Here is a 15583-nt window from a genome sequence, read left to right as displayed (position 1 = left end):
TTGCTTAGGTGGATGTGATTTAAAATGTATAGCATGGCATGTAGTGCATATGATGTGTTGTGATGTGTGGACTGTTGTGTGTGGTCCACCTTTCTACTTACTGGGCTAGTGAGCTCATCCCACGTGTGCACCCCCTTTTTAGATGATTTTGCAGGTCATACATCTGAGGAGCATGGGGTGGGTCCCACAGTCGAGTTTCCTGAAGAGGACTGGTGGACCCCTGAGGAGTTAGAGCACGGCGTTGACTGCTTGTGCGAGAGCTGTGCTGCGGGACAGCAGTTCTGAGGCCGAGCTGAGCTCCACCTTGGAGGCCGTGCTGAGCTCCACTTCCGAGGCCGAGCTGAGCTCTTCTATGTGATGCCGAGCTGGACACAACCCCTGATGCCGAGCTGAGCTCCAGCCTTGAAACCGAGCCGAGCTGTGTACTCTGATGGTTTTGATGATTTCCTGTATATACTTGGTATTTGAATCATATTCTTTTTGTGTATATATCATGCCTTCGGGCCCAAATGTATATAATTATTGTATCACAATTCGGGTATCAAGTATATGGGATTTATTCACAGGTAAAACTTAGTCTTCCGCTGATCTGATGAACTTATGTTAGTGTGTGTATGCTGTGGTGGAATACAGTATCTGATGATCCTGGCAGGTTTGGGTTAACCGGTGTTAACTCGGTCACCGCTCCGGTTCAGTGTGAACGGGGTGTGACACGAGTAGTACCAACCCCAGTTCAATTGTCTTTGACAATCCTAACACCCGGATTTCTCTTGTGAAGTTGGATAGTACCAACTACTTGCATTAGTCACTCTGTGAAGTTGTCCCTACGGAGTAGAGGGAAGCTAGGATATATTACTGGGGCTATCAAGGCTCCCGTTGTCGCAAACCCAGGGTACCAGAAATGGGAGACTGCAAACTCTACTGTTATGACTTGGCTACTCTTCTCCATGAAACCTGAGATAGGTCGGAGATTTATAAGGAAGGAAACTGCCAAGGATATTTGGGATAGTGTCTCTAGGACCTATGACATGGAAGGTAACTCTGTGAAGGTCTACCAACTTCTTCAGCAAGCTCTCTCCATGAAGCAGGGGACTAAGGCCATTTCTAACTACTATAATACTATTATAGGACTCTGGGAGGAGTATGATCATTACCGAGATCTTCCTTTGACCAATCCTGATGATGAAGCCAAGGTCTATAGATCTCTTGAAAAAGAGTGTGTACTGATTCTTCTAGGTGGGCTGAAGTTAGAATATGAGCAGAGTCGGATACAGATTTTGGGCCGATCACCCCTACCTACACTTGATGAGGTGTGTAGCTACCTCCTGAGTGAGGAAACCAGGAAAGGTGCCATGGACCGAGGTCAAGGGCCCTCTTGTGGCGATGACAGGGATAGACTACAGTGTGATCATTGTGGGACACATGGCCATACTCGAGAGAGATGTTGGGTCCTTCATGGCCGTCCTAGTGCACGTGGTGGATCTACTGGCACATGTGGTGGTTGTAGAGGAGGGGCTACAACCCATGCTACTATAACGGAGACTGATTCTAAAGGCCCCGCACAGACAGATATCAGCTCCTTCTCTAGGGATGATATTACAGTGCTTCGCTGGTTCATATCTCAGCTTGATAGCCCGTCTACCTCACAGGATGCCTCAGCTTTTGCTCTACATGTCACCACCTCTACACCTTCCATAGCTCCGTCATGGATCATCGACTCTGGTGCCACTGACCACATGACTGGTACGTCCCATTACTATGACTCCTACTCCATTTGCTCTGGTAAGGATAAGGTCCGGGTAGCCGATGGTACTTTCTCCTCTATTTCTGGTAAAGGCAATATTCCCATTACCTCTTCCATTTCACTTGCTTTTGTTCTTCATGTTCCTAACCTTACCTTGAACCTATTCTCTGTGAGCACTTAAACTAAAACCTTGAATTGTTGCATCAAATTTTTTCCTTTTCATTGCTTTTTTCAGGATTTGGGGACAAAGAGGATTATTGGTAGTGGATGTGAGGAGGGCGGCCTATACCGTCTTGAGCCGCAGTTGCCTTTTTTGCCTACACCACAATCCTATGTATGTGGCAGTAGTGATGATAGTTCTATAGACTGTGTGATGCTTTGGCATCAGCGTTTAGGACATCCATCTTTTGATGTTAAAAGGAAACAGTTACCTCATTTGTTTACATCTTTTTCTTTCTCATGTATTTCATTGTGAACCATGTATTTTTGCTAAACATTGTCGTTCATCTTATCCCTATCATGGTAATAGATCTATTGTTCCTTTTCATATTGTGCATACTGATGTTTGGGGACCTTGTCCCACTACCTCCCTGTTTGGCCATCGTTATTTTGTTTCGTTTGTGGATGATTTTTCTTGTTGTACTTAGACCATTCTTATGAAGCATAAGAGTGATATTTATGATGCCTTCAAAAATTTCTATCAAATGGTCCATACCCAATTTGAAACCAGGATCAAAATTGTTAAGTCTGATAAAGGGGAGGAAGTACATGTATGGTGGTCTACAAGATTTTTTTACTGACAATGGTATTATCCATCAGCTTGCTTGTGTTGATACACCCCAACAAAATGGGGTAGCTGAGGAAAAATTGTCATTTGTAAGAAGTTGGTAGAAGTCTTTTATTTGGTATGCATGTTCCCAAAACCTTTTGGTCTGAAGTTGTTCTTGCTGCGGCTTTCCTCATCAATTGCATACCTACCAAAATTCTTGGGTCTCAAAACCCAATTGCACTCTTATCTCCTTAGTCTTCTGCTTTCACTCTTCCTCCCAAGGTGTTTGGTTGTGTTTGTTATGAACATGTTAGCAAATCCTCCCGCACCAAACTTGATCCCAAGGCTCTAAAATGCCTCTTCCTTGGGTATTCTTCCACCACCAAAGGCTACAAGTTTTATCACCCTTCATCTCGCAGGTGATTTCTTTCCAAAAATGTCACCTTTCTTGAGTCTATCCTTCACTTTGCACCTCATCAGCATCCTCTTCAGGGGGAGAATGGAAATGAAATTGAAAAGGCTGCTGACACAATTCCATTTCTTAGCCCATTGCCTCTTACTCCCTTTCCCTTTAATATTGATAAAAATAAAGAGGTGGATGATGTTGCTACTGTGGATGAACCTTGTACAGAGAAGGCATCTGTTATTGTGTACACAAGAAGAAAGAAGACCTACCAAGAGTCCTCTTTCAATCTACATCCTGAGCTTCCCCTTCCTCAGTCAGGTAACATCTCCTCTCCTCATTTGGATCTTCCTATTGCTGTTCGTAGGGGTAAGAGAGCTTGTACTAATCCTATAGCCCAGTTTGTCTCCTATAATGCTCTCTCTCCTACAGGTGTTGCTTTTACAGCTGCTCTTTCTTCTGCTTCCATTCCCAAAACTATTACTAAGGCTATGTCACACCCTAAGTGGGAACAAGCCATGTCAGATGAAATAATGGCTCTTGAGAAGAACTGTACCTAGAAACTAGTTGACCTTAATCCCAGTTGGATGTAGATGGGTCTATAAAATCAAGTACCGATCAGATGGTGCTATTGAGAGGTATAAGGCAGTATTGGTGGCCAAAGGGTACAGTCAGGTGTATGGAATTGATTATCTGGAGACCTTCGCTCCTGTGGCCAAACATAACTCTATGAGAGTTCTTTTATCTATGGCAGCAAACAGAGATTGGCCCTTATATCAGTCAGATGTGAAGAATGCCTTCTTTCATGGAGATTTAGAGGAGGAAGTGTATATGCAGCCCCTTCCTGGTTTCAACTTTCCAGTAACCGATGGTAAGGTGTCTCCTAAAGAAGGCACTTTATGGTCTGAAGCAGTTGTCAAAGGCTTGGTTTGAGAGGTTCAGACAAGCCATTCTGAAAAATAGATATTCTCATAATCAAGCAGACCACACATTATTTACCCGGAGGCGTAATGGCACCATCACAACACTGATTGTGTATGTTGATGATATTGTGGTAACTGGAGACAACAATGAAGAGATAACTAGGCTGAAAGCTTATTTGAATAAACAATTTGAAATCAAGGATCTAGGACACTTGAAATATTTCTTGAGTATTGAAGTGTCAAGGTCTAAGAAGGGAATCAATGTATGCTAGAGAAAATTTGTTCTAGATCTGTTGAAGGAAACAGGAATGCTGGGTTGTAAACCAGCAAGTTCTCTTATTGAGCAGAATTATAAGCTTGGAGAGGATTGTAGCCCTTCCTTTATTGATGCAAGGAAATTCCAGAGGCTAGTGGGGAAGTTGATTTATCTATCTCTGACTCACCCAGACATTTCTGAAGCAGTGGGAGTAGTGAGCCAGTTTATGCATGCACCCAAGAGTGGGCACTTATATGTTGTGTACCGTATCCTCAAATACTTGAAGTCCTCTCTAGGAAAATGCCTTTTGTATGCCAAGAACAATCACTTGAGGACAAAAGGCTATTCCGATCCTGATTAGGCTGGATCCATTTATGATAGAAGATCTACATTTGGTTATTGCACATTCGTGAGTGGTAACCTGGTCACATGGAGTAGCAAAAAACAACAGATTGTAGCTAGATCCAGTGCAGAGGCTGAGTACAGAGCAATGGCTCATCTGCTTGTGAGCTCACTTGGCTGCGTCGGCTAGTTCTCGAGTTGGGATATGACACTGAGGGGCCTATAAGACTCTACTGTGACAACAAAGCAACAATAAGCATTGCTCACAACCCAATGCAACATGATAAAACAAAGCACATTGTAAACCGACATTTCATTAAAGAGAAGATTGATTCCGGTAATATCTGCACATCCTTTGTGAGGACAGGAGACCAACTGGCAGACGTCTTCACCAAAGGACTCATTCCTCACCAGTTCAGTACCCTCTTATGCAAGCTGGGAATGTATAACATTTATTCTCCAGCTTGAAGGGGAGTGTTAGAATATATGTATTAGGGGTATATTAGGTATTGTCTTATGTTAAATTGTCCTTTTATATAATTTATTTTATTTCTCTTTCACCTCCCTTAGGGAGGAATATGTAATTTACTAAAGTATTATTTGAATCTAATATAGGTGAGGTGAGAAGAGAACTCACTCACGTTTTTCTCCCTTTTCTATTTCCCTCTTCTCTCAACGTCTCTCCTTTTCCCTACCTCTCTTCTCTTCATCTTCATCCTCTCTAACCCTAATATCCTGACTTCCAAAATTTCTTCTAAAGGATGCATTGGGCTTAGAAGAATCAAGGATGTCAATTCTGCGGGCATTATCAAGCTCGTCCAGAAAAATGCTTCCAGCATAGTGGTATTTGGGTAGCCTAGGTCTATTCTCACCTCCTTAAGAATGACTCAATCTGGACTGTCTCCCCTTCCATTGATGCCTCCTGGGTCTGGCGCAATATCCTCCATGCTCACCCTATTTCCTTGAGACCAATCTCGATCTCCATCAAAAATGGATCTAACACCAATCTTTGGCTCTATCCCTGGCATCCTACGAGTATTCTACATTGTGCTTAGCCCCAGAATCATCTACTCCTCTGGTTTGGAGTGAAATGAACTAGTCTCCTCCATTATTTTGAATGATACCTAGTGTCACCCCATCCCCCCCTATCTGACATTTGGTCTTCCATACCTCCTCTCCCATGGGCCATCATGGAAGAGAGGACACTATATCTTGACTCCCCTGCCCTACCGGGAAGTTTACCTCTACCTCCACTTAGAACCTTGTCCAATCTTCTGGTCCCACCATTCCTTGGCTCAAAATCATCTGGTTTAAAGGCCACATCCCTCGCCATAGCCTTACAGCCTGACTACCATCTGCCATGTCCAATTGCCTCCCCACACAGTCCTTCCTCATCTATTGACATATTCAGGTGCCATCGTCTTGCTACCTTTGTTGGAATTCAACAAAGGATGTTGATCACCTCTTCTTCTCCTGCACTTTTTCCTTCATCGTTTGGAAAAATGTCCTAACCAGCTATTGGCCCTCGAGAAGGAGACCCCTCCCCCTTTGCAGAGAATGGATTTGGATGGACATGACCTTTGTAGGTTCCTCTATATGTGACATTGCTAGAAGACTTGCTTTCTGTGCGACTATCAACCATGTATGGATGGAGCAGAATCTTCGAAGATGGATTCCCAACTCTCGTACCTTTGGCAAGATTTGGAAAGTCATCTATTTTGACGTCCGCTTCAAGATTGCTTCTCCTCGTCCTAGACCTGCATGGGATTCCCCAAGGAACAAACTCATTGTTGTCTCTTGGGGCCTTCCCTCCACCATTTTGTATCCCCCTCCCCCAGTATTTAGCCTATGTTCCCCTTTTCTTTTGCTGCTTGGGCTGTTTTTGGCAAGCTAAGTCCCCTTTCGGATTGTCCTTTTTGTTGAGGCTTGTCCTTGAGTGATCTCCTCTCCCCCCCCCCCACACCTCTTTTTTCCTATGTATATTCTTCTTCTCCTAGTAATGAATTATTTTATTCATCCAAAAAAAAAAAAGATATTAGCTTCAAACAAATGCATCCTGTCCAAAAAGAATCAAGGGAATAAGACAAAACAAACTAATGTAAACTTTCAAATAAAGAGTGTTAACACAACAACCAACACAACAGTTGCATGGAAGTCATAACAATCAAAATTCGAAAGATGCAAATCATAAATATTTAGTTAGACAGTGTTAATTTAAGCAAAGCTATAACCAAATGACTCCATGCAACTTACTTGGAAAGAAATCTATAGCCCAATCTGTCAATGCTTCCATCATTAAAGGCCAAAGACTCCACATATCCATAGAAATTGTTGGAGAGAAAAATGTCATATATGACACAATTTCCAGAACTTCCTCAAAAACCTCTGTAGGGGGAAAAAAGACATCAGAGTTGGGCATTGGTGTTGCTAAGAAGTAAAAGAAGTGCACCTGAATGACCCACTATTTTGAGCCTAATATACTATGCATTGTAGGGAATTACAAATATTTTGAGACAGTCATTGGTGGAGTGCCCCACAGGCTGGGGTCAGATACGCAAGTAAACCGGAAGCAAAAACCATCCTCAAAATGAGTTTTAGTATCATATCCAAAAAAAATTAATAATTGGTAACACATCCAATAAAATAACACCAACATATAATGTCAACCAAAGTAATTAGTAGAATCTATAAATGATAATCAAAGTGGTTTTTTTTTTTTTTTTTTTTTTTCAAGGTAAGGCAGCCCATTACAAATCAAAGTTTCTCTACTCTGTGTCAAACCTATACTAAGTCTCCATGCTTATCAAGTTCAATCAATCTAACATGGAGCCAAAAATACACCCAAAATATGAAACTTAACATATTCACCAACCTACAATTAGTCAAATGCATACTAAACATGTTCACAGCTACTAGGAAATATTAATGATGGATTTCAAACATGCATGTGACTTTATTCCTTTGCTTTGGCTCTACTAAGCCTAGAACCTTTGGCCTCAAGGATGAAGAATTCATGGACTACAAACCATTGAGGTTACAATGTGGCTGGTATGCATGTGACTTAACACTAGACAATAATAGTTCTCCATTACTTGTAAATATAATAATGAATTTCAAATATGCTGACATGATGCATGCAACTTAACATAGTAAAGCACTATGAAAAGAAAACTCAAGGATTAGAAAGCATTAAAAGAATTTCAGAAAATATAAAAGTCTCCCTGAAATAAAGAGAATAATACCTTGCCCATCACTACTCAACATCCTACGCATTATAGGCAATAGAGTAGGCTCAATCTGAAAAAAGAGATGCGGAAGTCTGCTCACAGACTCGAGGATTGTGCTGATAGCACGCAAACAACCTACTGCAGCCAGTGCACCTGGATCATCAGCCTCATCATCGGCTTCAGCAGTATTTATGCACTTCCAGAATGCAGCGGCCTATTTGGGGAAAGAAAAAATGAATGAAATAAGATCTCCCAATAAGACAACTAAGACAAAAATTAAACATACAAATTGCAACCAAGAAAAAAAAAAATAAAGTAAATTTTACCAGGTTCTGACATAATCCAAGAGCATAAGGTGCCATCTCTTCCCCAAATTTATCCACAACGGTCTCAAGCGTGAAAACGAGGTCCTCATTCTCAACCTCATTCATAAGTTTAAAGAACTCTGTAGATGACATCAAACATTAATGAGACAAAATGGATAAATGTTACCTTATAATATCAGTAGAGGCATCATGTGTCAAAACCACATACCATCAAGTAATTGAGGAAGAATTGGGCGGATCTCACTTAAATCTGAACAGAAAACAAGGATCATTTTTGTTATATGCACCCAATATAAACATAAGCAAGAAAAAAGAAAATATCACAGAATTAAACATAACATTATAGACTCAACACTGTGATTACATATACCTTTACAGGATTCAACAAAAGAGCGTAATGCAAAGACTGAATCAACACGGACTGGAAGCTCAGGATCATGCAAGCCAGAAACAACACTATGTAAAGCTTTGCGGAAATTGTTCTGGTCTGCAAAGTTGATGTGTGCATACTGTCCCGCAACCCATGCTGCCTAATTTCCAGATAAGCAATTTACGATGAATTAAGTCAAGGCAATTTGGTAGCAATAAATTAGAAAGGGGTATGCCTAGAGTAAGAAAAATGATCATCGCCATAAAAAAATGCAAGAAAGACAGTGCACATGAACCTTGGAAGGTGAGTGCAATCAAAATACCTATCCCACCCCAACCCCCCAAAAGCTATAAAAATAGAAGAACCAATTATAGAAAAAGAGAGGAAAAAGAATGACCAGGACAATGTTTCCAAATGCTCAGGCATTATACCATTATTTTCATTGTCTAATACATGAGGCGTAAGCCTCATTAGCAGGCCTGTGGATAAATAGATATGTAGAGGTATACATGCATCCTGTAAAGAGTAATTTGTCTTATAACCAAGAAAATCTATGAGTTCATTAATTGTTGGAATGTCTTGCAAGTTCAAATACTAAATTTCTACATAAGTTTTAATAGTTTATTAATCTCTAGAGGCAGTGTTTCAAGTGATAAATAGCCACTAGAGTATCATGAAAGTTTTAAACTATTAGATGTTGGGGCTCGTGTCTTATAATTTGTTATTAGAGCCCGGGTATCTCTCTTGAAGTTAAAAAGAGAACTGAATTTGTAGGGAAGTGATTGCTGCACTGAAATAAAGTGTTGTTCAGGGATTTCCTGAGGAGTAGATCTCCAAACTTGATGGATTTATTATGCAGTTTTTTTATTGGAATAAGAGGAGAAAAATTATCAGTCCTTTTAGTTGCTATTTATTTCTTCTTCAATTTTTATCTAAACTATATCATGTCAATGTCTTGCTGCTTGGGTGTCCCGCCATTTTCTTTACAAATCCTAATTTCCAGTCTTTTCTAAAAGAAAACCTAATGTTCCTCCATGTTTTGTTTTAGCTTTAATTCATAATACAGCAGTCACACTTTTTAATGCAGTATGGTGTTTCTGTTACCTCACCCTGAGGCGCATCTCAAGGCCTATGCCTTAAGCAATTCTAAAAGCCCAGTTCCAGGGTTTATAGTGAGACAACAGCAATCAGATTTACACAAGAAATTCCCACGGATCCATGTGATGAACTACCAACCTGCCTTTCACCTAGCATCAATGATGTAGAATAAAACCCAACTTCATCAAATTCTTCAGCTTGGAAACCATAACTAAAGATTTAGTTGGATAACAAAAACAAACCCAGCCAAAAAAAAAAAAAAAAGAGGAAATGTGTGGAAAGGTCAACGTTTGTGATAGGCTTCAAAGAATGATGAAAAGGAATTTTCAATCAAGTTTGCCTCATATAGATGATGAGCTGGGAATCCATTTATCATTCAGTTGAGATTTCTCTAGGGCTGTTTGAGTCCATTTCTTGTCCTCACTTGATTTGAACTGGAACCTCCCCAAGGATCCATGATTATCTCTTGACAAGAGGGTAAATCTTAAGCTGAGTATTCCCGTTTCTGATCACTATCATGATTATTAGGAAGAAGAAACAATATTTTGTTCCAAGGATGGCAATATGATGCAGATAAATCACAAAAATGAGCTTTTTTTAGTTGAAATAAGCCTTGGGTTGGATTTTATACATGTTGGGCCCCTGGTTCATTGGGTTTTTATTGTAATAGGCCTAAAATATGGGTAGAAGGTATGAATATGGAATTTATTATTTACATAAGTTGTGGGGTCTAGTTAGAGTCCTATTCATTTATTTTAATTGTTATTGAATTGTTTTAATTGGACTGGATTAGGTCCCTACGATTTCAGCCTTCTTTCAAGTTATTTTCTTCATTATTTTATGGTATACTAGTCAATTAAGAACTTAAGACCACCTCTAAGGTAAGTATTGGCTGGAGGAGCTAGACTTGGATTGAATCATGTTTAAATCCTTTTATATAAGTCTTTAAGAGGGCTACAGCCCAGCACACGAATTTAATGAATGAAAGCTGGCTTTTTGCCTTTTGCTCTGTGGTGATTCAGTAGGATCCCTGGAGGTGAATCTTGATCACATCTTTTCTTTTATTTCTTTCCTTTCCCACAACTGTATATCAGTTTCAGTTCCTGTTTAAGAGGCATAAAATTTGTGCCATTGAAATCTCTGGTCTTCTGGTTTTTAGAATCCTCACCTCAGAATTACTCTCATTACCTCATAATCGTCCATCAGACTCAGATCATAATTTACAGACTCAATCTACTTCTTGTAATGTTCATTTGACTAGAATTTCAGGCTCTTCAGAATTGTTATATCGAGTTATCTAGTTTTCTTTCAAACCTGGTCTATTCCAAGCACCGCATTATGATGATCTATACGTTAGATTATTCATGATTAAGTTCATAATGGTAAGAAATGCTAGGTAGGCTACTAATTTGGAAATCTTTGATGGAATTTATATTGAATGTTTTACAGGACATTGGATCCTAATGGCATCTTCTAGTGTGGGGCAGAATCAGATTTAGCATATATCCCCCACCCTCCCCCCCCCCCCCAAAAAAAAAAAAAAGAGTACAAGAAAAAGACAAACTCAATAGAGATGGAAGCTCAATGGTAATCTAGGTCAATGGAGAGTGTTTAGAGATGATGAAGGTGCGGATAGACAAGAATTCTGGGCCTCCATTGGAATAGCAGATCCGATCACTGGTGACTTAAAATCCTAACATTCAACATTTGGAAGTATCTCTTACTAATGGAGGATGAAAACAATCGCAAGGTTAACTCAAGGCAGGTTATCCAATGGTTGGGAAGTAAGACAGGGATCTTGGCAATATCATTTTCTTACTAGGACAGCCAGGTTTTCATGCTCTCAAGGGGGATTCGCTTTTCTTTGGAGAATGAGATCTACTAAATTTTAGCAGATGAGATGGCCAGGGGGAGCCGAAATCTCATTGAGATTTCGGATATTTCGATGTTTTTTTATTTTACCGAAACAAAACTTCCTACGAAACACAAAAAGACACAATTTTGGTCATCCCGCCAAAATTTCAGTCATTTTGGCCATTTATTTTTGAAACTTCACTCATTTCAGTCCAAAAAATGCCCTATTTTCCGGTCATCTTGATCATTTCGCTAATTTCGGCCATTTCGGCCATTAACCCCTCCCCCCAAATGGAAAAAGTACACTATTTCAACAGAATTTCGGTATTTCGCTGATTTTCAAACCACCAAAACAAAACGAGTACTTGAACCTTGGTCATTAGTCAGGAACATTTTCTATGGCCTATGCCTCCTACAAGGGGCGGGGGACCTTAGCTTAGCCTGTTGTTGTACTCTATGGCCATACCCTGGCAATTTTTTAGAAATAAATTGTCAATCTTATCTATCAGGAAAAGGGAGAAGGACGCAAACAGTTAAAGCAAGTACTACAAGCAAATGAACAGAAGGTAACATACATTTAAAACTCAAAATACAGACATCTTGCCAAAAGTAAGAGAACAAAGAGATGAAAGGGAATGGAAAAGCAACAAACCTTGGCTCTAAGATGGCCTGCAGGACTCCTAAATTCAGGAAAAACATGTTGCACTAACATGCGCTCAAGCTCAGACTTGTAAGGTTCAGTTTGTTTCAATTTATCACACAATGCTCCAATAGCGAGAAGAGCACCATCTTTTTGTCGATATGGTTTATACTCCACTGGTGCCTCATCGTATCTAGATTGAAAAATAATATACAAAAAGGTCAACAACTATTCTCCGGCTCAGATTATGTAGACTGTAGAAGTGCAAAGGTACCTCCTAAAAATCTCCACAATGAATTGAATGAACTTCTGTAGGTTCTCTTTACCACGTTTCCTGACCAACTCACTTACAAAATCCATCGCAGCAGTCCTCGGGCTATACAAATCTTCAATGATATCTGCAGAAAAGCATTAAGAAATTAAACCAGCCATCTTAATACAGATTCAAACCAGGAGAAGCAATCCGAGAGCTTTCAGGTGATATGGCCAGGTTCCAAATACTCACCATAACCCTTCCTCACATACTCATGTGGATCTTCATTCCAAAGCTTTTGATCATTATCGTTGAAACACATAAGAGGAAAAATTATCTCAAACAAAAAAACATCAAGCCGTGGTTGCAGCAACTGGTACATGCTATTCTTGGATATACTGCAAGAATATAGGGACCAGGGAATAAGGGGAGCAAAATGAATGAGCTTCTAAGAATATTCAAACAAAACAAATGACAAAAGGCAATGTTTGTGCCAGTCTACAATGTTGGGCTCCAGAAATCCAAGCAGTGACTAGAAAAAGTCCAACTTGTCAATAGGAAATCATTTCTACTATCAGGAAAGCAACACAAAGATCACCAGGCAATTAGGGTTCAGATGACCAGCAGACCAAGATGAGTTTGAAGTTTATAAAATGCATTTATCATTCATTCAAGATGAGTTTCCACGCCAAGAGAAAATGATAAATATCCAAAAGAATCAGCAAGTAGAATATGTTGTCAAGAACAAGCAAATGAGTAAACCTTGGTGCAAGAATAAATGATCAGTTGAGCAACAAGTAGTACGAGGTCGATATCACACAAACCTGTTGCTCAAATATTGCAGAATAAGATTGGTAACTCTGTCAGGTAAATATCCACCTACACGAACGGTATTCAATAAGTTCAAGTGACATTCTAAAATCTTCCCAGCATAATTCTTCTGGAATGTTTGGGCAAAAGCTTTGTTTTCTGGTTTATGAAGTTTCAGATCTCCAAACCTGTTAAAGACAACAAAACAAAATAAATGGCCACGTCAAGTCAAATAAATCTACTAAAACAATATAACCAGTCTGTTGAAGCTAATTTTGAATTCAACAACTCACCGACTGTAGAGCCGGTTTAAAATGTGCACTGTCCATTTTTTCAATTTCCACCAACCCCAGGATTTTCTGAGCTCTGGATCTGTAGGCTGGCCTTCTAAAGGCACAGGTCTTTCCAATATATTCAAGAATAACATCATCCACGCATTGAACACATTGGAACCAAGCAGCTGCTTAGGAATCTCTAACTGAGAAAACAATTGAAGGCAGGAAAAAAAGGAAAAGAAAAAGTAAATCTCATTGACCTAGTAAGGAAAATGTGAAACTCTGACTAAATGTTCTAGAATAATATTCTTAATGTCAGAAAGACATACATATATGGATGACCAGAATATTTTGCAGATAAGTTTGATCAAATCTGCGACTTCCAATGATGGGTTTTGGATCTGAACAAGTCTGTTAAAGATGTTGAGTAGATGAGGAAAAGTTTCCTCAGCAATGAGGTTAACTGGTGTCCTCTCTTCATCTGACTTGAATCTTCACAAAAGGAAAAAGGACTAAGGAGATAATATCTAACAAAACGCACACAAATATAATAGTCTATAGGGGAAAAACAATTGAATAATAAAAGAGGAAAATATTAAGTGAACATCCAACAAACAAAAGGGATCAATCAATTCATTCGAGGTTACAAAATAGTACAGATTAAACAAAATGAGCATTAACAAACTTATGGGAAAATGCTTCAATCACACCTTTACCTGATACTTCATCCCCTACACTTTTCAGCCACATGGACATATGAGTTGGAAGCGGTCCAACCTTTGAAGAAATAGGAGACATCCTAGACATACCACCTGTCAAATTTGGTGGCCTATCACAACTGTATGGACCATCATTTTATGGGCTATTCCCTATATTATTCGATGGTTTATGTTGACCTCATGTCCACTCACTTCCTAAGATGTTTCAATCATTTTACAAGCCCCTATATGGAAACTCAAAGATTTCAGATTGGACCTAAATTTAACTATATTTATATTTAAAGGTGAAAATGAATAACAAGTGCCGCTAAAATTGTGCCCCAACCCAACAGCCAGGTATATAATAACAGCGTAATGGAAAAGGTTTGAGGAAAGGCATGAAAGAATTCAGTTCCCTAAACTTATACATCTTTTGGTCTGGAAGAATAGATGCCACAATGAGAAGAGACGGAAGAAACTGCACTCAATCACTGCCTATCAAGTACTTCAGCATTACGATAATTTATTGCCAAAATTTACAACATATTTTCAGCATTATCATTTTAGTGATACAAAATGGTCCTTGGATGCACACCTTCCATCTTTTTCTCAAATTATAAACTGATACACAAAAGAACATCCTACTCTGTTTTGCAGACAACATGAGTATATGGGATACCATTAAGGATTATGCAGGAAGCAACTATTTCTACTAATAGATAATCAGCAACAAGGAGAACTTGAAGAAAATCTATGATCCGTAGATTGAAAAGACTTACTCATATTTCCTGGCGAGAATCCTCAGGACAAACAGAGCCCCATAGACCTGTTGATCTTGTTGTAAGTTATGCTTCACCCACTGCAGAAGACTTGGCCATTGCTCAGGGTAGTCAGCATGAATAATTGTTTTGAGGCACTCACCAAGCTGCGCCCTGTGAAACATCATTCCATATATAAAAGAGAAAACTCACCCTGCTGCAGAATATTGAATTCATATTCTTAACCAGCACTACCAAACTATTAAAAAAAGAAAAGAGCATTGAAACCAGCCAATCGGCAATGGCATAGACCATAGGGCAACTGAGTAATGTTTAGCTGAAGCATCTAAGAACCTAAAATAATAGTTACAATATGAGATTTAGAGTTTAAATGCAAATAAATCATAAATGTGTGGAAAGTAGCAAGGGGGAAATGAAAGTTCCATCAGTTCAATAGATCCTGTGTATAACTGTAGAAGGTACAAAGCTAACACTTACCTCAACAATGGGGGAACTTGCACCACAAATACAAGGATATTCTGCCTCACCATGTCCTTATCACTTGGCAAGATCTTCTGTTGCTTATCTAAAGTGATGAAAAGCAACTAGCATTAGATCTTCATAGGAGAACCCACGAAATTGGAAGTTAGACCTTATAAAGTTAACATACCGGGCTCATGATGAGACCAGTTTCTAGCCACAAAGTTCTTGAAATGAATACTGGCAACTTGTCGCACAGCTAGGTCACAATTAGCATCCACAATAATCTGCAACAACCGTACTAGATGCTGTGGAGTGTACTGAAACTGCAGAACAGAAGCCAAAATCACATTAAAC

The 15583-nt window shown here is 39.5% G+C and overlaps 1 protein-coding gene across 1 annotated transcript in view; it reads right to left on the bottom strand.

The window, feature by feature from the left end:
- Positions 1 to 15583, bottom strand: part of LOC122089151 (importin beta-like SAD2) — a 33642-nt gene that overhangs the window by 17165 nt on the left and 894 nt on the right. Inside the window, exons 2-15 of the mRNA XM_042658655.1 lie at positions 15417 to 15552; positions 15245 to 15332; positions 14768 to 14920; positions 13620 to 13782; positions 13309 to 13493; positions 13030 to 13203; positions 12458 to 12603; positions 12227 to 12350; positions 11965 to 12145; positions 8361 to 8520; positions 8199 to 8240; positions 7991 to 8109; positions 7680 to 7878; positions 6691 to 6822 (exon numbers count right to left, since the gene is read on the bottom strand). Coding sequence (XP_042514589.1) covers positions 6691 to 6822; positions 7680 to 7878; positions 7991 to 8109; positions 8199 to 8240; positions 8361 to 8520; positions 11965 to 12145; positions 12227 to 12350; positions 12458 to 12603; positions 13030 to 13203; positions 13309 to 13493; positions 13620 to 13782; positions 14768 to 14920; positions 15245 to 15332; positions 15417 to 15552 — 2002 coding nt within the window. The remainder of the gene's footprint in view (positions 1 to 6690; positions 6823 to 7679; positions 7879 to 7990; positions 8110 to 8198; positions 8241 to 8360; positions 8521 to 11964; positions 12146 to 12226; positions 12351 to 12457; positions 12604 to 13029; positions 13204 to 13308; positions 13494 to 13619; positions 13783 to 14767; positions 14921 to 15244; positions 15333 to 15416; positions 15553 to 15583) is intronic.

Source organism: Macadamia integrifolia, chromosome 9 (assembly GCF_013358625.1).
Source record: "Macadamia integrifolia cultivar HAES 741 chromosome 9, SCU_Mint_v3, whole genome shotgun sequence".
In the NCBI taxonomy this organism is placed as follows: domain Eukaryota; kingdom Viridiplantae; phylum Streptophyta; class Magnoliopsida; order Proteales; family Proteaceae; genus Macadamia; species Macadamia integrifolia.
This window is presented reverse-complemented; position numbering and strand designations above follow the sequence as displayed.